General features: G+C 40.4%; 1 protein-coding gene across 1 annotated transcript in view; it reads right to left on the reverse strand.

Annotated features, from left to right (window-relative positions):
* The window catches only part of ADAMTS16 (ADAM metallopeptidase with thrombospondin type 1 motif 16), a 92839-nt gene extending 67812 nt beyond the window's left edge, over window positions 1–25027 (reverse strand). The window contains exons 1-7 of the mRNA XM_089516395.1: window positions 24968–25027; window positions 23717–23816; window positions 18530–18855; window positions 9809–10091; window positions 7826–8025; window positions 4055–4138; window positions 569–728 (exon numbers count right to left, since the gene is read on the reverse strand). Of these exons, the coding sequence (XP_089372521.1) occupies window positions 569–728; window positions 4055–4138; window positions 7826–8025; window positions 9809–10091; window positions 18530–18855; window positions 23717–23816; window positions 24968–25027 (1213 nt within the window). The remainder of the gene's footprint in view (window positions 1–568; window positions 729–4054; window positions 4139–7825; window positions 8026–9808; window positions 10092–18529; window positions 18856–23716; window positions 23817–24967) is intronic.
* Between the last annotated feature and the right edge of the window lie 461 nt (window positions 25028–25488).

The raw sequence follows: 25488 nt of genomic DNA on the forward strand, positions 1-25488 counted from the left end.
GGTCCTGATAAATTCAGTATCATATATACAATCAGAGGAAAATAAGAAAATGCTCAGTTCCCATGACCCCCTTATAGTCTACCAGCAAGTTCTGTTGCAAAAGATGACTCCTTGCTTTATATCTCTTTCTCCATTTATGGAAGCTGGAATGATGGTGGCAATTCTGCTCAATAGGGCCTGGTTGGGGCCAGAGCCCTTTTGTGGCTGAATAGTAACCATGACACATGCTTGTCAAGCCAGATGCTGGATTGAGATATATAGTCAGTTTTGTCACATAGGCCTGTTACAGACTGCCAAAATAAAGCTGCTTTGGGTCTCTTTGGAGGTATGCTATTTAAATGATGCATGGGTCCTAAGAGTCCGGAGGTTGCGCCAAAGCCACACTCCATTCCTAAGCACTGGAGTGCAGCTTCTGGATTCTTAGGATGCATGCATCATTTAAACAGCATACCTCCAAAGAGACCTGAAGCAGCTTTATTTTGGCAGTCTGTAACAGGCCATAGTTTAAGGTACTAGGGCCAATGATTCTGGGATGATGGTAATGCTATCCTGCTGATTAAGGACTCACCCAAGGTATCACATGGCTCATTCTTCCAGGAACAGATATCAAGGCCTGTCAATAAAATGGCATGGTCATGGCGGCTTCCATCTTTTCCCATCAGCCCAGACTGCCATTGGCAGAAACTGCTCAATGTGTGGTCAGCATGGTGACTGATCATGAGCCCTGGCTACATATAAGAGTCAAACAGAAGAAAGTTCCACCACAGGTTAATGGGAACATCAAATTAAATTTGCATTTGTCACAGTGGCAACTACATCAAAATGTAAAGAAAACTATGAAAAGCAAAGAACAGTGGAGCAACAATACTTTTACATGAGTACAGATGAAATCATAAATTTAGAAAAAAACAAATATATGTCACACATTTGATAGTGAGCCTTTTGTCTACCTTGTGGAACCAAAGAACCAACATCAGGGATTTCAAAGGTCTCCCATCAGAATGGAATCAGGATCATGATAATATAAAACTTTAAGAAAGGCTATTTTGCCATATATAAATGAGCATCAGTGGTTCGAAAACTATCAGGGGCTAGATGAGAACTAGGAGGTTTTAAAATAATCCATTAATATTGATGGCAAAAAAGGGAAAAATTATTTTTTTCTTGTTAATGTTGGGAAAATAAAAATAATTAATCATCTGTTCAATCAATCAATCAATCAGTCATTAGTTTTAAAGAAACTATAGAATTATTAGAGAATAACACAATGGATTGTGATGACTATTAATATTGCTATTATTATTATCATTTATTTGTATGGCACCCTAAGTTTATGTGGTGCTTTGATACAATCAATTCAAAACATTAAATCCTGCCAGAGGATTACAATCATTACCCTATTTTGTTATTGGCTCCTGTAAAGGTGTTGTTTTTATAGTTTTTAATTTGCCTTTTCCGACATCAAGAAGTGGTTGTAAAAAGTATGAGTTACAAGCTTGTTGAAGGCTTAAGGAACTTTAATCTAAATCAGTGTGGTGTGGTGGTTTGAGTACTGGACTACGACTCTGGAGACCAGGTTTGAATCCTCACTCAGTCATGGAAACCCACTGGATAAGTCACACACTCTCACCTTCAGAGGAAGGCGAAGGCAAACCCTCTCTGATCAAATCTTGCCAAGAAACTGATGTGATAAGTTCATGTTATGGTTGCTGTAAGGTGAAAATGGCTTGAAGGCACATAAAAACAAAAAGAACTTTAGATGTGGAGGGTAAAATAAAGAGAGAATGAGAGAGAGAAAGAGAATTCCAGGTAGTTCAAGGCAGGGACAGGTAGGTGTATTTTAGAGGTCTTCCCTTCTTCCATTCCTCTCTCCTACACTCCAGTCCAGTCCTCCAGAGACTTGTCACCAGCTCTTTGCATTCATTGTCCCAGCAGACATGCATAGATTTGTATTTTCTTATCTTTTTTCAGATGCAACAAGCCAGCACAGTATCATGCCCCCATCTTCAATAGCAAGGCATAACCTCTATTCCTTTGTTTATAGGAATCCTGTTACTTACTGTTACTGTCCTGTTACTTAAGATTCTCAGAGGAAGAAGGAAGTAAATGAACATGTAAATGCATTTAACTATTTTAACTAGTAATTTTAACTAATTATTTCCAAGCTCTGACAGTGTGCCTTGTTAATCAAGATTAACTTTTTAAGACTTACTGGCAGTATCTGACATTATTTCCAGACTCTAGGCTTGATATGCATTCAACCCTATTACTGTGTATTGAGACTGCAAAAGCAAGTAGTTAGTAGCAAGCTTAGTTTTTATATTCCACAAACAACAACAGCAACAACAACATATGCTTCCTCTCTCATGTGAAAAAAAGTTTTATAACTGTGGGCAGTACAATATTTCAGTGTGCTGCTGTCATTTCACTACTGAATTTCACTTCACTACTGAAATTCATTTCACTTTAGTTATACTGAACACAGGGAGCTCATGAGCAAATCAATGGCCTTTTAAACAAAACCATTTGTTTTACCAGAAAAACACAGAACTAAGGTGTTTACAGCAAGTCTGATGAACAGAGATAATGTAGATTTCATTAGAAGCTTGGAGTAGGCTGGAGCAATAGTACAAATCAGCAAAATCTCCCAGTTTTGCTCTGGAAAAACGTTCACCTGAAAAAGATTCAGATGTCTATCCAGATATCCATTACTACCCAAGTCCCACTATGCTGGCTAGATATGTCTTTTGAAGGAGATGAGAACATAAATGTACATTAGGCACCACTAGTTCACAATTAGAGCTGGAGTGGGAGCAGAGAAATCTCACAGTGTAAAATGGGATTTTTCATTAGCTTCTTTGACAAATGCATCTATGTGAACACACAAAAACACATTGTGTTTCATTACTGAGAGTTATCCAAGGAGGCTAGAGAAGAGTATTAATCCAGACTCTGAATTATTTTTATAAAGATAAAAGGGATGTATGTCCCTAACATCATGAACAGATGAACCATATTGGATCTGACCCATATTGTCTCTGAATGTATTATTATTCCCTACCTGTCACTTTTGCTCTTCTCTGACACAAACCAAACCTTGGAGACATTTGGAAAGGTCTGATTTGACTCCTGACAAAGTTTATAGTATCAAATAAAACTTGCTATGGCTGTCTCTCAGTCTAAGTGATTAATCAACTAAAATGTGTGTTCATAACATGTATGGTTAGATCATTCCTTTAGCTAGATAGATTTATGCTTTCAGCACCTCTTACTGAATAAGGATGGAGAAAAAACAACAGAACAGTGAGCAAAAGGTTTAGAAGAGCAGCAATTCTGAGCCAGGGAAGTAAAAGAAAATTATGTCACAGGTGTAAGATCAAAAGATTACTCTTCCTACTCTTTTCAAGTTGGACATGGTCCAACCATGAAAAACTAAACATCCAGTGTAATTAAGCTGTCACTTAAGGATCCCCAATCGCTCAGCACATAAAATGAAGCATTACATTGCTAGCAGAGCCTTCTGCATCAGAGGGGCTTGCAGTCAATTCAAAAACAAAAAAGGAAGGGGAAAAATAAATAAAAAGACAGTAGACTTGAATGCACAAGTCAGTACAGTTGTAACTGCTGGTGGTAGTGAAAAATTCTGATCTCTCTAGTCTCACTGATTTGGTCAAATGCTGACTTCCTTAACCCACATGGCTGCTGCCCTTCAAACCCAATCTCCTGGCTGCGCTACATCACTCTGCTTCGATCCATGTGGTCATTCTCCCTCACTAACGAAATTAAAGAATGTGTGAAGAAAATAGGGAGGGGGAGGGAAGATATTTCTCTGAACATATATAGGAAGCTACCATTGTTAAGTCATGCCATATCTATCAATACTGTAGCTCTCCAAAGAGAATTCCAGGCAGAGGTTTTTCTCAATGCCTGCTACCTGGAATTGAACCTATGCATGCAAGCATATGCTCTACCGTGGATTCATGCCCCTTTAGCAGTTTTAAAAGTCTAATTAATCCACTACATAAAATTTAATATCATATTGATTATACAGTACCTGATCTTCTTCCAAAAGTATCAAGCCAACAACTGCAATGTTAATATTGCCTCCAATTGTTCCATCTCTAAACAAAGCAGAAACCTGAAGGAAAATACAAAAATTAAGCTCTTGGAGCCTATTAAGACAGTGCCATGCTCTCCTGTGTACAAGAACTTGAATACACTCAATGCTCCACATCTGCTGGGGTTAGGGGTACAGTGAATGACCACCACAATGAAGAAGAACAGCAAATAACAAAAACACTATGTTTTTACCTGAGAGAACACCTCTCTAGGAATCTCTAGGTCCTCCAGTGCAACTCTGTGGTCAACATCTGCCAGACATTGACCACAGAATTGCACTGGAGGAGCTACACATGCCTAGTGGAGAGTTCTCTCTAGGATCTCTAGGTCCTTCAGTGTGACTTTTGGTTAAAATTGACCATAGAGTTCTGCTGGAGGACCTAGAGATTCCTAGAGAAAACATATTAATAAAATCTGTGAATAATCATATCAGCAAAAGTCAAAGCTGTAGATGTGCAGGGACGAGTGTATCACTGTTTGAATTAATTTAAAAACAATGTCACAAGATATCAATTGAAAGACGCCTAAAAATATGCCCAACAAAAGTATTTTTAATTTAAACATCTAGCCCATGATACTTCAAAGGTTTTTAGTCTTTAAGATGCGCCTTTGTTGTTTTTGCTTACCCGTGATACAAAGATATTACCCATGAGCCCTGGTGGCGCAGTGGTTAAATGCCTGTACTGCAGCCATTCACTCAAAACCACAAGGTTGCGAGTTCAAGACCAGCAAAAGGGCCCAAGCTCGACTCAGGCCTTGCATCCTTCCGAGGTCGCTAAAATGAGTACCCAGACTGTTGGGGGCAAATTAGCTTACTTGCTAATTAGCTTACTTGCTGTTCACCACTATGATCTTTGGAATAACGGTATATAAATAAAACAAATTATTATTAATTATTATTATGATACAAATATACAAAGATATTTCCTTAGCCATGATAAAAAGATACAAATTAAAAACAACGCAGCACAATCTAACCAAAGTTATATCCCACTGATTTCAAAAGGAGAGTTAAATAAGTCTAGAACATGTCAAGGGCTCCTGGAAAACTAAAATTTTGCTATTTACAGCTGTAACTTATTGCTTATTAAGCAGAATTGATAAAAGTACATTAAAGGTTTAAGAGTGTACCAAGATGCTATTTTCTTATTTAAAATGCCTTACCACTTCTTGGTCTTTTCAATTATGTCTACACCAGGGGTGGACAAAGATGCTATTAGACTGAAGCTTCCATGAGTCCTAGCTAGTATTGCAGTTGTGAGTAATGCTTGAGATGGAGTTCAGTAACATCTGGAGGGTTGTATTCTTCCTACCACAGTTAATACCTTGTGTAGCCAATGTGCTCCGAAAACTCTAGGCTGAGGTGGGGAACCATTGGCTAACAAATGTTTCGCCTACAGCTCTCATTAGCACCACAGAGCATCCCCAGTTCTAAGGGAGGTGAGAGTTATGGCCAGAACATCTGGATAGACATCTGCTCTTGGTCTTGTTCCATAGAATGTAGTGATATCACCTGATGAACCCCTGCCAACCTGTCTTTATGTGGTCTTCAAATAGCAGGCACTTGGAAATATTTATACAGCAGAAACAGGAATCGTGGCCTTTTTTGCACCTGACATGGTTGTCTGCTCAGTTTTGGTCATTTGGCTACCTCTGGAGCACATGTTTAACTTTCTCTGTGAAAGCAAAGGGACTTAAATGTACTTAGCTCTGGCCAGATCATACCTAATTAGCTTGTGTGAAGCTCGCTTCAAAATAGGTCTACTGTGTCAAAATAGGATCAATAGGATGTAAAACAATCTGCAGCCATCAAGAGAGCATTTGAGGTTGATATTCATCCTTTTTTACTTCCATGTTGCAGAGATTAACTAACCCAAACATGCAACAAAGCACGAAGAATATAAACGCTGCAGTTGCTGTTTATTACCAGTTTATCTTTGCATAGTTTTGTTTGTTAGAAAACATATATCTATTTTGCTATTTATTATTATGCTTCTATCTAGCTAAGTGAATCAAGCATGGTTCTTCCTCCCTCCCTGGAGCCTCATAGTAATTCTGTGATGTGGATTAGACTGAAAGTGATTTGTTCAAGTGAAACTTGAACACAGTTCTTTTATGTGCATTAGGGACTCTGTTGTGTCATGGTCTCTCACTGAAAACATATCAGAAGGGATAACTTGAAAAGCATGAATTTGGGTTTATACATCATCACAAAGCATTCCATCAGTAATGCTCATGCACACACACCCACACACACTTTGTAACCCAGGAAATGCGCAAATGATATTTTCCTCCCAGCATTCTCTCTAGATTGGATAGAGGTGTTTGATTTTGGCTAGACTGAGAGATACAGGTTTTCTTTAAAAAATAAAATAAAATACATAAATAATAAAAATCTGTTACTATCAGCAAGCAAAAACAACTGATGGGGCCTTAAAGACTAACAAATTTACTGACACATAAAGTTACAGAATGTTAAGTTTTCTCAGACTGTACAATTTTGCCAGGTTTGGATGTTTGAGTGTGGGCCTCCCTGATCCTTTTCAGGGGAACACCCATCTGGGATATGAACAAAGCATTTACTGCATTGTGATTTTGAGTGATGGCCTTTGGCATATTCAGAGAAGGGATATGTTAAGGTTTGTGCCAATTGTCACTTATATACTTGTGCCAAAAGGGAACTGGAAGAGAATACAGTGAGCTCTGGGTTATCCAATGAAGATTGGTTCCAGGACCCCCATGGATAACAAAATCCATGAAAGCTCAAGTCCCATTATATACAAAAGTGTAGCAAAATGGTCTCCCATATATAAAAGTGGCAAAATCAAGGTTTGCTAATGTGAAGTCGAAGGCTTTCATGGCCGACATCCATAGTTTTTTGTGGGTTTTTCGAGCTATGTATGTATTGAGGCCTGCCATTAACAAGAGAACAATACACATATAAATCACTCCTGCCTTTCCAGGTCACACAATATATATCCAGGCAAGCATTCTCCTTAGATGCTAGCCACAGATGCTGGCGAAACGTCGGGAAGAAACTCTTCTAGAACATGGCCACATAACCCGAAAAACCCACAAAAAATCAAGCTTTGCTATCTGGAATTTTGTTTTGAATATTTTCAAGTCATGGATAGTTGAATCCTGTGGATGGGGGGGGGGGGGGTGCTGACTATATACATTTGCTATGTGATATCCCCCCCCCCCCGTTCCATCCCATACACAGCCACCAGGGCAAAAATGGTTGTGCAATAATCTCCCATGTGTTGCATCACCTTTTTTACTCTTTTCCAAGGAGAAGGTTTTTTAAAGGAAATGTTTGCTGATCTTCCATGTCACCTAATGGTGAAGGATGATGTGACTTGCAATCAAATCAACAATGAACAGCCATATAATGCCTACTCCTACTCTAGCTGCCCAAAGAATTAAGTGTAAATTAATTCAGTATTATGATAAACAAAATTGAATTTCCCTCTAGCCTGTATTTGGGTATAAAACACATCCTTCCTCTATGCATTTAATGACTATTGGTTGTAAGTGAACCATTTGATTTAATTTGACTATGTCTTCCCACATTGTGAAGGGGAAACATAGAAATAATTAAGGAGACAAATTAATAGTTCAAGTTATAATGGCCTTTAGTATCATAATCTGATTTTGTAAACATATTTTACTGACCAACACATCTTAAGAAGCAGAATCATCATACCATATTGAGTATAGTTAAGACATAAGTCGTAATGTTGTCATGGCCATGGTTTTGCATCATTTTTTTGTCAACCACCACTAAAGTCTCAACATTCAGCTCTTTGTTCTTGTGGGCCTTCAGAAGAGATCGTTTGTTTCGCAGCAGGAATTTATATTCATCTGGTAAGATATAGGTGTCTCCAGCTGGAGGCTGGGGCATATCTGCAAAAACCAAGACAGGAGATGTCCAAGTCAAAACAAAACTGTATATGTGAAAGAGAGATAAAACCAAATCAATAGTTTAACTTGTGTGAGCTAGATTAGAACTAGACTAAGAACTATTCATATAAACCAAGATATGATCAAAATTATAATTCAGTGACAGAGTATCTGTTTTCCATGTAAACAGTCCCAAGTCACTTCTCAACACATCCAGTTATAGCACAAATGGGGGGCACAGACTTCAACTCCAGTTATGCCTCACCACTGGGTTGTGACAGCTGCAATCCAACAACATTTGGGAGGCACACATTCCCTAACTTGAGTTAAGGATCTCATTAAGAGAGTTGGGAAAGGCTGATACCTTAGAGGTTTGCAACCCTGGAAAGGAGCAGGTATGTGTAACAAGAACACACCATCAGAATGTAGAGTATTCATTTTATTGAGGAATATATGCAACCTTGCATGTGTGGCTACATCTGTGTACCATTCTAGTTCTTTACATTTGTTTCTTCCATTTGAACTTTTATTTATTTATTTATTTATTTATTTATTTATTATTATTATTATTAAGCTTTATTTATATAGCGCTGTAAATTTACACAGCACTGTACATACAATCTTTTAATTAGACAGTTCCCTGTCCTCAGGCTTACAATCTAAGAAGACATGACACAAAAGGGGAAGGGAGTGGAGGATGGAGCCAGATGCCTTCTGGGAAGGGCTCAGTTTCTTTGGGGAGGCCTGATGGCATTGGCCCACCCCTCTGCTTTGAACATTTACTACACTGTACATCATCAGTCAAGCCTATGTGAATTGCTTTTCCATTTACAGATGTTAATTGGATCAGGATCTGATCGGAGCCATGGAAAAGCAGAAATCACATCTAGTAGTGCAATGACACACCCATGTTGGGGTGTGCTTAGGTTATGTGCACAGAAACTGATATGTACTCTCACAGTAACCCCACTTTTAGTGAGCTATGCAAAAAAGTTTCCAAACATTTTGAAATATTGAGAACAATAAGATTACAAAATAAGCCAAAAGCACAGTTGGAGGTTGCCACAATAAAAATATGAAGAGCATAAAAACAAAGGGCAAAATTTAGTCAAAATTAAGCCCATCCATACCCTACTGTTTTAAACAGGAGACATGTAAATACTTAGTTGATGCACCAATTTAAATAAAGAAAACTTAGACATTTTTGTCACAGTCCCATCATTATTAGGTATTTTAAGTCCTATAGGCCTCAGCTGGTGTATTAGTATGAACGTACATCTTTCTTGTTTAAATCAGCAGGATTTTGGAATGCTTAATTTTGGTTCAGTTGTGCCAAAGATGTTTAGGTAGAGACAGACATGAGCCTGTGCTTGTAAGTAAGTCTAATTTTCCAAAAGGCCACAACAAAACTGGCAAGCAAAGGCCAGAGATGATGCACATCAAGAGATGTTCACCCAAATGACTGTTCTCATACAGTTATGGAACACAGGAACTTTAGGAACAAAAGACTTCCAAATGTGAAGCAGTGTTTGCATAAAACATAGGGATAGGTTTAAGCTGTCCAAAATGTTTTCTTGTACAGCTGACACACAATTTATTTAGGGCACACATCTAAAAAGATCTCCTGTACACCATTATTAGAAGAACAAAGAGTTCATCTTATCTTTATCTCCTGGCTTTTACTTGTGCTTATTGAAAAAGCACAACTGAACTGCAACCAACAATTTTAACAATAGTACACAGAGAGTGCAAGTAATGGGGGAGGAAAAACTATGTCCTTACATACATTTCTTGCGCCTCCCACAAAAGTGCTGTTTTTGCTGCCGCTTGGAATTGTGCTGTTGCTGCTGCTGAGTTTCTTCAAAAACATTATTGTGAGCATCCACTTCCTTTTGCTTCTCATCATTCACAGTTATCTCATTATCAATTGCCAGCTGAGGCTCAGTAGATCTCTTATACAGTACATGAGAGTGGTGACCATGAGGTGCAGAGTAGTTATGTTTAAGTGCAAGATTTGGAGGTAGTGGTTTCAGCAAGTAATCAGCTTCCTGTGTCCTTATCAAGCCTGACTAGAAAAACAAGACATAATTAGAAATTCAACCAGTACCTTCAGATTACCCTTCAGGAAACTTCTAGCTCTTTTTTTCACACTAATCTTCTAACCACACCTTAATCTATATAGCGGTTATTAGAAAAGCAAGCTCCATAGATCAGAATCTAGCCACTTTCCCCCTCTGAAGTAAATCTATCAACACATTTTGACTTGCAAATTTTTAACAATGATTCAATGCAAAGCTTGCATAAATTACCATTTGGGATTATAGCACCCCATTGGCCTTGTTAGTTGGGGCATTCCGAGAGCTGTAGTTTTCAAATGTAGCTTTCTCAGGCTCTGGTATTTATGTTCCATCCAGTAGCAGCTGATGGCTTCTATGTCAGTGAAGTAGTGAATCTGCTTCAGATTTTAGGCCAAACTTTAAAGTAGGTTTTTGAGATGTTGAAGCCTGTCACTCAAACAGTTCCTAACGTTCAGTTGATTCACCATTCCATGGCCATAAAATCCATCAACCACCACTGGTTATATCTACATAGATTTTAATTATGGCTAGCACTAACCAGGGGTTTTGGAAGTGTTACTAGAGAACAAGATACATCAAAGTGTGTATAATGAGCATATGGCCATACATTTCACCTCCATCTTCAAGGTCCATGTCCTTGCCCACTCAGACTCCTGACCTCCCTTCTACTCATGTTCACTTGAATGCAAATGGAGGCTTCCATGTGACTGAGAACTCTCCTTCATCAGGCTTTGTGAGCATGCAAAGGTCTATCCATCCACCAATCCAACCATCTATACATCATTTTATTTATACCCTGCCTTTACAGCAAATTGGGACAAAGAGAAGCCTTCTTCAGACCTTTCCTCTCATCAGATAATGGGTAAGGACTTAGGCAGTAGGGCTAGTACTTGCCAGAATATTGTAGGTGGAGCTAGTATGTACAGACTAATCAGATTTGGGAAACACATTTGGCATGGTAATCATATGTACCAGTCACCACACTGACTGGGGGATTCTGGGAAATATACTTTAAAGGATTTATGTTTCCAAGTTATGAGACTCATGCCCTATAATTCTGAGCAAAATAGTACAGGAATCCTGAAGTATCCTGGGTCTCTTACCCATGGTTAGGAGACTGGGCATTACTAGATCTTCAACAGACCTGTGTTCCCCTGTAACTAGGATCTGCAAATCTACTTCAAACTCTGTTAAAACACAAACCCTCTTCAGCCACTTTGCTTGAAAAGGGTGTAACAGGGAGTAGGCATTACACCAATATTGGACAAAGATGTTATTTTGCATGCTCAAGTTAAAATGAACTGTGAAAAGTAATCAAATTGACATATACACACACTGCAGTGTGTGTGTGTATGGGGACACGTACTGCCATTTTGTCATTGTTCTCCACTGAGAAGAAAGGCAGCATTTACAATGTAGTCCTTGATTGGTTTGGGAGAGAATATCGTTTGGGAGTTTGGGCATTATATTTATATCTTACACCACCATTGCTAAAACATTCCTCCCTAGTAGGCCACGAGAGACCTTTACGGATGGAATTCCTATGCAGATAAACACTTAATATTTCACATAGCTGTATATCAACCTTCCATAACCTTCCAGCTGTGTCGAAATACAAGTCCCATAACCAAAATCAACCTCATGATTGGTTATACTGGTTAGTGAAGATGAGAGTTGTATTCCAAAATAACTTAAGGGTACTTGAAAACATATCCAAGAAAAAATAACCTTCTCAGCCTTATAGCAAAGCATAATAACATACAAAATCCACAAAACAGTGATATCTTTATTGGGCCAGTACCCACATGGCCAGGAGGAGGAGAGGCCTGCTTGCATGAATGCCACTGCATACTATATGACCTGAGAACAACAACCACAACATTTTGACAAAGTGCAAGCCTATGACTAACATGGTCATTTTTTTCTCTCTTGTATGATTTATAATACCTTTACCTGATGAAGAAACCAGAGAAGCTTTGAAAGCATGCAACAGGTATGTTGTGCATTCTGGTTGGTCCAATAAAGGTATCACTATAGTTATCACTATAGCCCGAAAAGCCAGAAAAATCAGCAGTAGCAGAACACATTATAAACCATCCTGGACATAAAATGCTGTTTGAAAACACTGAAATTCTGGACCTTGCCAACAATAATCAGGTCAGAATGCACAGGGAAGCCATTGAAATCCATAAACACATGGACAACTTTAACAGGAAAGAAAAAACACTTAAAGTAAATAACATTTGGCTACCAATCCTGAAAAACACCAAAACCAGGACCCAGCAAATGCAAGTGCAAACCACCCACGGTGAGGGGGGTGGAACAATACACAGATTAGCATGCAAGCCCCCTCCTCTCAACCAACAGTATATATACCTCACTCTCTTCCATTCCAGCATTCTCTGAAGATGCCAGCCACAGCTGCTGCCAAAATGTCAGGAATAAACTCTTTGGGCCTCATAGCCCGAAGAACCCACAAAAAACTATGGATGCCGGCTGGGAAAGCCTTTGACTTTACAAAGATATCACTGTTTTGTGCACTTTGGATGTTATTGTACTGAAGGATACTAAGTTAGAGAAGACTACTCTTGATGAAATCTTTCTAGGTATTTTTCTCATCCCCACCAAATCAATTAACGAGAATACCAAAAATTAAGGAATTTCTGCTTTTCTACTCAACTAAACCTAAGCCAGACTCACACAATTTGCAGTTTCTGCAATCTCAATACAACCTAATGACTCTTTAGGTGCCAAATGGCTTATATTCCATTTGGTAGTCCTCCATGTTCAAGGCCTTTATGTTCAAGCCTCTGATTGACAAACTGAGAAAAAGGGCGTACGGTGTGTTAAGAAGAAACAGAGGGTAGCTGCTGAAAAACTCCAGAACATCTAGCAAAATGTATTCTGCACCTATCCACATGCTTATTCTCTGCCTTCATTCTATATCACTGTCTGCTACATAGCAATATTAGGATTTGGGAACATACTGTATATACTCATGTATAAATCTAGAAATTTAGGTTAAAAATTTGACCCAAAAAACTTATCCGCAGGTCAATGTACCGTAAGTACTGTACTTTAACTCGTGTGTGTGTGTGTGTGTGTGTGTGTGTGTGAAAAGTTTAATCTGCACTGAAAGCACTGATTCCCTTCTACTCTCTCATCCATCCAGTATGAGCACAAATAGTGATGCCTGTTGGAATTTTGTAAGTTTTTTGGCACTGTGTCCCTTTGCTTTGTCCTTTACACCCTTCATTATGTACCCCTATGTTTTACCCTCGACTTATCCATGAGTTATAGCAAAATCCAAAATGTTGGTCCCAAAACCTGCCCTTGATTTATACATTAAGTCGACTTATAGTCGAGTATATACAGTACTCGGCTTTGCAGCAGCCTTTCTCAGCCTGAAGGGAATCATCATCTTTGGCCATAAGGGGTTGGGATATGGTGGGATCATTAGTGCAGCACAGCTGGAGGGCACCAGATTGAGGAATCCTGCCAGCTACCACTTTTTGTGTGTGTGACAGGAATATTGCTAAAAGTATGAGACATCAATCTGTTTAATATTAAGCACTGGGGAAATTGTTGTAAGCTATTCATTTGGGAATTCTCAAGTGGAATTCATCACAGCACTAGAAGTTGTACCAAAGGAAACAATTCTCATTTGGCAAAAAAAGAGACTGGATGAGCTAATAGGTCTTTTCCACCACTATAAAATTATGATTTTATATTTCCTAACATAAGGCCAAGTGCTCATTTGCCCTCTGGGTCAAGCATGTAGTAACTCCTGGGGTATCCAAATCCTACCTCTTAATAGAAAGCCTCCTACTTGTTATTGTGTTGCCATATCAACTTACAAAACACAGCACAAAGGATTTCAACACACCACTGTGACTGGCAATCACACTCCCCAAAAGGTGGTGATGTGGGGAAAATCAGGGTAATCTCAAATCACAGATTTTTATATCCAGGCAAAAAATAATTATGATTTATAGATGAAGGAAAAAGTAGACCTGAACCCAGATTCTTGTTAGGACAAAATCAATTCCAGAATGAACACAGCAATGAGGTTCCATGAGTAGGGTGGGGAACCCATTTCCCAAAATGCTGTGCTGCACTCTACCACGCAAACATTTTCTCACATGCTTCTGTGTGAACAGAATAGTGTGAATTCACTGTCATCCCCACCAGAGCTAACCATGGAAAAATGGAAGCAAATTAACTCAAATGCAAGAGCAAATTAACTCAAATGCAAGTGATGCTTTTTTGTGGGATATATTTGTGCAAATGGTAGGCATTATGAGCAGAAATAGATGCAAATAGGATGCTACTTTCCTAACAGGGTTGTTATGCTAGATAGTCCCAGTGTGGTCCATGATGGGAAAAGATCGCTCCATGGAGTTGAAACTCCTCTGCTACTGCTGTATTCCCTTTAATCTATGCCATGTAAACTTGAAGACATGACATGTACACACAGAAACAATTTAGTGTGGCTCTTGGAGACAACATGAGCTTTAAAGAAGTTATCCAAGGTACAAACTTGTTTTGGGGATGAGGCCAGCACCTTGGGCAGCTCCTTTAATTAGAATAACTCTTTCAATGGCTTTACCACTGCACCAACATGGAAGGAAGATTCCGGTCACCACTATGGCAGGAGGACAGAAAAGTAGGCATGGGCAGCAGCAGCAGAACTCCAATTCCTTCATGTGTTTTACATTTGCTCACTTGGAGCTTGCACAAAGTATCAAGCTCTTTTGGGATATACAAGGAAATGCTCATATATCTCTGAATTTAACACGTTTGTATTAAATCCATGTGATGTACTATATAACATGATCATTCCAAAAAGGAGTCCCTTTCAATTAAGTTGTTTTGCAGTTTCCAGTGAAAGAAAACAGTATCTGACATACAAACTTCCTTAATGCAAAGGTGTTTTAGTTCCTGCAATCAATTCAGGGGAATGAACCCTTCCACAACTATGCCTCAAAATGACATCAGCTGGCTTTACTGCCAATTCTGAAAAATAGATCATCTGAATACATTTTAGGATAGAGCAGGACTGTGGCTACATGGAACTAGAATTGCAAATAGTGATTTACCTGTGTGGATGGGTCATCACACACATATAAGGAACTGCCCTCCACAGAATTGTATCAGCTGTCCTAGCACTCTGCCTGGGCACTAATTCTCCAAGATCGTTGGAAGGCATTCCTACCTTTGGGATGCATTTATTCTTTATCTTGTAAAAGTCACTCTTTTGAACCACAGCTCCCAGAATCTCCCAGCCAACATGGCCATGGGGCTTCTGGGAGCTATAATCTAAAAAGCAATTTGTCCAAGCTCTGATTTGTGGACAATCTTAAACATTCCACAAGAGATAGAGTGGGTGGATAGAAAGCAAAAGAAAGCAAGAAGTCATTCAGAATCATTGATGCTTCTCCCCAAAGCCCAGCAAAGTTTCAGGCATGAGATTTGCACTTTTCCAAAATTTCAAGCTTGGGAAAAAGCAGAATTTCATCCTTGACATAATACAGAATTTCAGAAGGAACTGGAGACTTTGCCAGTTTCTCACTTTGTGTTGCACAGCTAGAGCCAATCATCAAGGGCTGAGAACTCAAGTTGAAAAAATGTGTGTATGAACCTGAGGCCAATGTAGCATTGGCCTGTCCAAATGATTTTAGGGCCCCAAAGCATCCCATGGAGGGGGGGGGGGAGATTAATAGTGGCTAATAGTGAAAACCTGAGCAGATGGCTGCCAGGTGTACAAAGGAGAGACAGAGGTGGGAGTGGAGGCTCACTAGCACCACTTCTGGCTTCAAGATCCTGTTTCTAGACAGACAGATGCATATTGGCTCTGTATGAGTGGTGATTCAAATGTCATCAAGGCAATGAATTCACATTGGATTTTGGTTTTCACTTTAAAGATGCTATCTAAAGCACTGGATCTATTTTTGAAGTTCCTTTAAAGTTCAGACTAAAACCCAGAGGTTTAGACACTGCCCCATGGACATGGGAGCCACCAGCTGTCACTGCTGTATCTCCTATTTTGCAAGGTACTGCAACGTGAATACAGGATGAACTGCTGTGTGAATGGGATCTGGAATATGTAGAGGTTAGGAATAGGGGAGTCACTTCAGTTCTACTACCCCTGCATGAGAGCTCTTGTATTAAGGGCAGAGTCTGAGGCCCAATACAGACCAGCACTCCATGTGCTCTGAGATAGTAAACTGTTTAATTAGTGTTTTATAATCAATGTTCCTGTGTTTTGGAGACTGATTTCTGCTGAAGGCCCCTGAAGAAGGCCTTTTCTCCAAAAGGCCAAAATGCATTGGGCTTAAAAAAACCCACAAAGAAAACAAAAACAAAAACTAATAAACAGTTGAAAATCTTAGAGCATGTGCAGCTTGCCTCCATTACTGTTTTCTGCTTTTAGCATGCTTATCAGTACTTAGCTATGTTTTTAGTCATGAAAGTTGAAAACACACAATAAATCACCCAGATATCTTTTTTTCTGATTTAAATGCAGCATTTTAGTAAGTTTTTAATGGAGTAAAATATGGACACCTCTGACTGAAAAATATGACTTGTGACATGACAAAGAGACCATTGGGTGGGATCAAGATTTAGATCAAATCAAAGATAACATCATTCCTGGCACTCTAATTAGTAAACATCATGTTATTCAACAGCTAAATATATTGGTAAGTCATTGAATCATTCATTTGTAAAAAATTAAAGCCAGTTTCACTAAAGTTTCACTCTTAACAACTTAGGCCATACTCTTGGCTTCTACGGTGAGGGACACTTCCCAGATTATATAGCAACAAGACAGGCTTTATAACTTCATGGACACAGAGGTGAGGAAACAGAACAAATAACCATTTTCTGGTTTAGTTGGGTTATATCTAAGTCAACACAGCCCAGCAGTCATGACTAGAGGCTAGTGATGTTGAAATACTGTCAATCAAGTTTGTTTTTTTAGGGACCTTGCACCAGGAAGGAAAGTCATTCCAAAGACAGTGAAGGGAATTCTCAGTGAAATTGGTAGACGTGCTGTTACCATATTTGTTTTTATTCTGAATTAGTTGGGAGCAGAGGTATAGCTAAGGGCCTGAATAAAAATTCTACCCACCCAAATGAAATTGTCCCCTTGTTTCCCAATTTATAGCACTGCAGAGAGTGATACACTGTTGTTTTCACCTGAAACTGTTATATATGCTTTGTTTACACTCCCTTGCTGTCTTGCCTGCTGCTTTTCTTTGAATGTCTAAACTGTATTTCTAAATGCTGAACCAAAGATTTAATTTCCTGCAATGCTAGAATGAAGATAATTCTCATTCGTCGGGAAAATGCCCTCAACACCCCCCCCCCTCCCCTGGTAGGGAGAATCGGAAGATTGTCAAGAGAGTTACATGCTTTAGCCTCTCAACCTAGAATATTTCTTGGAATGCCCATGGTAAAATATTATATCTGGAAGTGATCTGACTATGGAATGGTGGTGCATGCTGGACAGATGTACATTTTTAAAGTGAAGATTTCTTTTCACTTTTTTAAAAAAGTTAATGCCCCATGGGCATTTCTAGAAGCATATAGTCTAGGTGAAGCTACAGAGTACCAGACACTGACATAAAGATTTGTCTCTGTGCTGTACCATGAACACACACACCCCTCAGCCACTGCATAATGTGAACAATTATCTAAGTGCCCAACCTTTCATATTCTACCAACATTCTTGTTCCCACATGAAAGATACAGTGAAAACGACCACCTTTTTCATGCAACATAGAAGTTTGGAGAAATGTGTGAGCAGAGTTCAGCATATTGGCTACAATCCTCTATCATAGTCAACAATATGTAATTCTATGATTTAGTTATGTAGCAGAAGCTCTAAGAAACCCTGTTAGTGAATTGCAAAAATATTTAAAAGGACTCTAGCAAGTGTCCTAATGCTTATTACTGATTTGCATTGGTACTCCGTAGCTGGTGTCTCAATGCACAATGGAACTGATGTGCATTGGTGCCAATGTGCATCGGTCCCAGCATGCACTATGTCAGCCCCCTTACATAGTAATGTAATAGCAGCTCCTTACTGGATACTAATTATCGTAGATCTAAGTTCATTTATGAAGAAGTAGATCCTCAGCAGGATTCTTGCCATTATTAACAAATCCCTTAAAAATGGCAACAATCCTATTATTAACCCCAATTAGAACAGACTTGTTGAATTAATGAGATTTATCTATAACACAAGAAGAGTCCTTCTATAAGAACTTCAACAGATGTTTCATCTGAATATCACCTTTTACATCCAACTTGAATTTTATTGTAACAAAAGCCATCATATTCCTCCCTTTCATTCTCTACCCCACTGTGTATATGTGTATATTCTTTATGAAAAAGGCTACAGTACTGGTTGCATCTCTACTTACCAAGCCTCCACATGTTGAAAGTGCTACGGATGAATTTTTGTGCAATCGCAAGACTCCTTGATAAAAGCAAAAGTCTTCTGAAGGGTATGTATGTAGTGACTTGGTTCGTCCCTTGCCCAGTGTCTGTATTGTAAATCCAGGGGCCACAAGAAAATCAGAAGTCTTAAGGTCAAGCTGGAAGTCATGGCCAAACCCATGGAAACGGAGGTGCAGTGAGTCCTTTCTTCTTTCTGATGTTGATCTCTTTCTCCTTTCATGATGTGCAACTGCATGACTTACATAATCCCCCTTTTGGTCTACTTCATATGCTGTCACAATCTCATATTCTGCAATCAGTCAACATATGAAATCAGAATACATAATGGTACAGATGTCTCTCTAGGTACAAAGACAAGCATGTGCACAGACATTTCTCTTTCCAAACTTGCCACGGCAACTGTGTGACACTTCTAGGCATTTAAAATACCTGAAGACCAAGCAAACAGAATACAAATGTGCATAAAAACTGTATATGCTAATATATGTCTACATTATATATGTAGATATGGATTCAGGGCCCTGGGAAACAGAGTTGGGGCTAGGGCCTCATTGGCCCCAACCTAGCAATGACCTGAATCCAGGTAACTACTTATGATCATATAGCCGATACAGTGGACCCTTGTTATACGCTGGGGTTTGGTTCCAAGATCCCCCGTGTATAACAAAATCTGTGTATGCTCAAGTCCCATTAAATATAATGACATAGCAAAATGGCGTCCCTTTTAAAAAATGAAAAATCAAGGTTTGATATTTGAAATTTATACTTTTTTTTAACATTTTCAAACCATGGATGCTTGAATCCATATATAAGAAGGTCTGACTGTATAGTAGATATGGAGGCTGATGATGAAATATAGTACACAAAAATAATATAAAATTATCTTGCAATAAGTTTTATCATCTATTAAACTGCATTCCTTCTCTTCCTGAAAGAAATTCACTGTAGTACAGTCGGTCCTTCTTATACTGCTGCTGTGAGTACGATGAAGAAGAGGGACTGATGCAGAGGGCTGGTCCCCCGTTCCACCTCTCTGTTGCTGCATCATCCTACTTATGAGTAGGACAAAGCAGATGCACTGTGGGAGAGGGCCAGGTGCACCTCCACTGTGTGACACCCAGGGCAGAGGCACCACTGTTTGCAGGGCCACATTCACCACCAGTTATGCTCTTAGACCTTACTATAACCAAAAGGCAGTTGCAGATTCCATGTTTCTGCACATGTTTCTCACAGCACTGGTGCTGTAGCTTTATTAGATTAGCCACGGTAGTGAGTTGATGACAGAAACAATGTTGCCAGAAACAGTGACTTTTTAGCAGCCTCCAGGAAAGCAAAACAGCAGCTCAATTTGTGAAACTCTATCCAGCTCCAAGTATGTAATCAGAAGATGTTCATTTCAGCCCAGGGCTCCAGCTCTGTGGAAGAAAGGAGCTACTCTGTTCTGTTCAGTACCGAAAGGGAAGACCTATAGCAGTGATGGCGAACCTATGGCACGCGTGTCAGAGGTGGCACTCAGAGCCTTCTCTGTGGGTACATGTGCCATCATTCCAGCACAGAGTTTGCCAGAGTTTGTTACTAGAAAGCCAGAGGGACATGCCACTTTGCAATAAATAAGTGGGTTTTGGGTTGCAGTTTGGGCACTCGGCCTCTAAAAGGTTCACCATCACTGACCTATAGCTCTGTTTTCATGCAGAAAATCTGCCTCAATCCTAGGCACTGCTAATCTTCAAAAAGATCAAGTAGCAGCCTCAAAAGACAGAGCTTGGAGAAGTTACTTTTTGGATTACAATGCCTAGAATAATCCAGTTGGAATGGTTGGTGGCCAGACTGGCTGGGAGATTCTTGCAGCTGCAGTCCAAAAAAGTAACTTTTGTAAGATCCATGCCTGCAGTCTTGGGGAGGTGCTGCTATCAAGACTGGTCTTACTATTAGACTGATTGAAGTAGCTGCCCCAGGGGACAGGAATAGCAGTGAGAAGATAGAACTGTGCACGTAGCAGGGCCTGCCTACACTCACAAACCTAGTGTTTTGCATCAAACTAAGAGCCAGTGTGGTCTGGTGGCTTGAGAACTGGCCTATGACTCTAGAGACCAGGGTTTGAATCTCAGCTTGGTCATGAAAACCCACTGGGTGAACTTGGGCAAGGCATACTGTTTAAACATCAGTATGGCAATGGCAAACCTCCTCTGGAGAAACTAATAAAACCTCATGACGTGTTCTCCTTAGAGTCATTATAAGTTGGAAACAACTTGAGGGCGCACCACAACAACAACAACAACAAAATTAAACTTGTAATTTGGTCAGCATATGTACATGAAATGAGATGCATTATTCATTTGATTCTGGTGGCAAAATAACTTCGATTCATCCTGACTGACAGCCAGAAGGAACTATACTGTTCTAGATGGAGGTCTGGTAAGACAGAATATCATTATACTCTCGCTCTATGAACAATAACATTTTTCACATTAATACATTGTGACTTTTTTTAAAATAAATAAATAAATGTGAAAGCAGATGTGCTTTCTTGGTGACTTTGGAACTAACATTTGTTCCGCATTTTAACCATAGATAACAGCAACACCCATCTTATACTAAAAGCACTGGGTTTTGAGTAATGGGTCATGTCATGGCCCAGGAAAGTCTTACTTCATGTTACAGAGTGGTAGGGAGTATTAACTGCATGACATGGCTACACCTTTGGCCACAGCTATGTATTTCATACAGCTGATTCCAACCTACACAGAAAAGCAGTTTCTGCAACAATGTTTAAATAAATAAATCTCTAGAGCATCCCAAATCAAGTTAACAAGAAACATCCCACGTTAATCCAAATGACTTTCCTCAATGCTTTGGGATAATGTTCAAGTTTAGCACCCTCTAGTGTTCTCAGTTTTTCTCCATTTGCATAACGTCCCTTAATAATGCCTTATAAATTAGCTCCCCAGCCCTAAATTACTAGCCTGCAAGCATTTTTCATGTTTTTACAGGCTTATTTTTAAGTATAAGAGAAGACAGTGAAGGACAAACAGCCTCACTAAGATCGGCATACAGAAAAGGCACAGAAGAATAGTGGACTAGTAACAAAGGCACAGTTCATTCTGTCCATTTACCACGAGCCGGCCCGATTTCTCTGGTAGACATGGGTGAGGTATGCCTGCTGAGCTTAAAAAAACAACAGCAGCAGCAGGCAAGTTGAGGAGACAGGGAACTCTTTCCAACAACAGCTGTTTTGTTACCTTGTTTCCCAGTGTAAAAATGTGGTGAGCTGCTACAAGAAGAGTTGAATATTCTGTCTTCTGTGCAGCACTCCACTTAGCTTCTACCCTGGGCAGGGAGGGGAGAAAAATATTCATCTGCATCTAGTAGCAGATTACTATGCCCATGTCAATAAAGTGATGAATCCACTCTGGGTTTTAACCTGAGCTTCAACCAAGATGAACCTATTATGGTTCTGCACCTTGGACAGCTCCTATAAAAACCAGTCTTGAGCCTGGAGTGGATTACCCCTCTGCTGACATGGAAGTCACCAACCACCACTGCCTACATCAGTGATGGTGAACCTTTTACAGACCGAGTGCCCAAACTGCAATCCAGACCCCACTTATTTATTGCAAAATGCCACGTCCCTCTGGCTTTCTAGTAAGAAATTCTGGCAAACTCTGTGCTAGGGCAAAAGCATGTGTGCCCTCAGAGAGGGCTCTGAGTGCCACCTCTGGCACGTGTGCCATAGGTTCACCATCACTGGCCTACATCCACCAAAAAATATGATGGGATGCTAGAAGAGGAACTAAATATTCCATTCCTGTTTTGGCAACTGATCACTCACTTGGATGACATTTCTAATCACCTGTGGAGACTAGGCGATAAGTCAAAAACAAGTCTGTTGCAATAAAATACTTTTCAATATTAGTACAGAAAGGAATTGTTCCACTAGGGTTTTATGCCTCTGGATGTTTTATGTGGCTAATAAAAAGCTGAATGTGTCATGATTATGGGGGGGGGGGGGTGTAGATTTTATGTGTGTGTGTCTGGATAGTTAATAAACCTCAGGTTCAATTTCCAGCTATACTTAAATGTTTGAAACACAGAAGCAGAACAAGCCCCTGAGTGGCTCAAATCTTTACTCATAGCAAGACCTCACTGAGGGCAAGAGTTATTCATTAGCTTGAATGTGTGGGGGTGTTATTTCCTCATCCATTAAGTTATTACGGTTAGGTTTCAAGTTGCAGGACAGCAACCCCAGACTGGAAGAAAGCCAGCAACAAATATATCAGTTTAATTTAAGAAAGCCACACTAAAATAGCTTATGGTTTATGTGCATGTGGAAATCCATTAACAGGGACCAAAAGCAACATATCGGATACATACAAGAATCACTACTCTTCAAAATATCAACAAGACAAATGAAAGAGTTTGACCTTTCTATTAATAAAAACAGGACCTGACATGTATAGAAAGCAGCAACTTCTACAGACTAATCATTAGCATATTCACGTGGAATTAGTGTCACAAGCCAATGGGACTTACTTCTAGTAAATGTGCTTAGTCAGCTGTATAAAGCAGATTTAACAGGATGATCCTTTTTGCTCATAATATTTAGCTGTGTCCTCACAGAATTCTATAGCCAATCCTAAGAAAACTTAACTGAAAGCAAGATTCACTGTGTTCAAAGGGGACCATTTCCTAGAAAGTGTGCTTAGAAATGCAATCTTCAAACCTTTTATTTGGAGGCACGCACCTCTCATTGACCTTAATGGAGTGGTGCCTAGTGGCAAGTAAGCATACTTTAAGATCAACATGCATATAATACAAATGTTAGGAAGCCAGATGTCATAATACCATAAGATTTCAGAAATATGTTACCCATACATTAATAGGGTATAAGTACAATATAGGGTAGCACATTGAAACTGCATGCCCATGCATGCTTACCTAGCCCCACTACATGCAGTGGAACTAACTAAAATCTGACTAAACAATGCACCAGGTTTTAATGTTGTACCAGGTCTTTCCGTAACAGAAGTTAAAATACTGTTTTGGTTCGATAGCAGTTACATGCTGTTATCCTTGTTATATAATTGAAACACTGGAAAGGTCCGTACAGATTAGGAGCCGTGGAAAATCTTAACAGGCTGCTGCTGACTTACCACCGCTGTCTATGAAGCCCAGCAATTCTGAGTGCAAAGAGGGAAGGAGGCGGTTTGGGGTGGCAACTCCTGTTTGATCCACACATGCTGCAGGTGTAGCCTAGGGGCAGATTATAAAGGCTAGGATGTAAAAAATGCAATGAAAATTGGGGGGGGGGGGGGGAGAAAAGGCTGGGGGAACAAAATAGCTGGATTTTTGAAACCATATTGCAAAGATGCCATTGATGCAAGCAAGGCTGGAGTAAGGAAACACTTACATTAACTATCACAAATACAGAGAGAGAGAGAGAGAGAGAGAGAGAGCGATATACACATATACATACACATATACATACACATAATATAGCCAGCGTGGCTGGTGTTCAAAGATGTAGCTGTGTTACTCTGCAGAATCAGCATGTAGAGAGATCTTGTTGCACCTTTGAGATGTACTGAAAGAAAGAAGTTGTCAGGGGGAGCTTTCCCAGACTTCAGTCTACTTCCGCAGATGCATTACTATTGTGGCTAGTGCTTTGAGTGCTGGACTACGACTCTGAGACTAGGGTTCAATTCCCCACTCAACCACTGGGTGCCCTTAGGCAAGTCACACTCTCTCAGCCTCCGGGCAAGGCAAGGGCAAACTTCCTCTGAAGCAATCTTTAGGCAAGTCACACTCTCTCAGCCTCAGGGCAAGGCAAGGGCAAACTTCCTCTGAAGCAATCTTTAGGCAAGTCACACTCTCTCAGCCTCAGGGCAAGGCAAGGGCAAACTTCCTCTGAAGCAATCTTGCCAGGAAGACCCTATGATGGGTTTGCCTTAAGGTGGCCAGGAGTAGCAAACGACTTGAAGGCACACAACAACACACCCAGAATTCAAAGATGTAGCTGTGTCAGTCTGTAGAATCAGTCAGTAGAGAGAATCTTGTAGCACCTTGGAGACTCACTGAAAGAAAGAAGTTGGCAGCAGGAGCACCTGAGGAAGCAGACTGGAGTCCAGGAAAGCCTCTGCTGCCAACCTCTTTCAGTGAATCTCCAAGGGGCTACAAGATCTCTCTGCATCCATTTGGACATGACATCAATGCACCTGAGGAAGCAGGCGGAAGCCTAGGAAAGCCCCTGCTGCCAGCTTCTTTCAGTGAGTCTCAAAGGGGCTACAAGATCCCTCTACAAAAAACATACAATACCTATACACACGCTTGCATCCATAGCTCTAGCCACAAAAAGAGACAGGGCTGCAGAGCAATGGACGGAGAGGGGAGGCAGAGGAGCTTACCTCGAGTTGTATTTCCAGCAGAAGCCAGAGCCAGAGCCCCACGGCGCCCTTGGAGGGCATCCTCCTCCTCCTCCTCCTCCCGCAGAGCTGGGGAGCCAGCCAGCCAGCCCTTAGAGAGGGCAGGAATTGGTGGGAGAGGGGGAGCCCTGCATGCCCTGCGGGAGCTGAGGGGGCTCTCCTTTGCTTTGCAGAGGCAGCCTAAAGAGCCCTCATCATGCCGCCAAGGACCAGCTCCCTGCCTCCACTATTAGCAGCCGGGGCGAGGAGGACGCCCAGTGGCTGAAGGGGGCCTCGCCCAGAGGAGGAGGAGAAGGAAGAGAGGGCTGAGGGAGAGCAAGGAGGTGTACCTCTCTCCCCAGGCCCCCTCATGGGAGCTCCTGCTGCTGTGGAGGAGGGAGGCTTTGGGGACTATGTGAGAACCACTCCCAACACCTGCAGCCCCTCTCAGGGTGACCAAGTGGGTCCTCCCTCGAAGGAGGACAAGGCACATTTGGGGGCCACTCAAGAAAAAGGGGAGCCAC

This window comes from Sceloporus occidentalis, unplaced genomic scaffold (genome assembly GCF_023333645.1).
Source record: "Sceloporus occidentalis isolate IW3139 unplaced genomic scaffold, rSceOcc1.0.p SCAF_3, whole genome shotgun sequence".
NCBI lineage: Eukaryota > Metazoa > Chordata > Lepidosauria > Squamata > Phrynosomatidae > Sceloporus > Sceloporus occidentalis.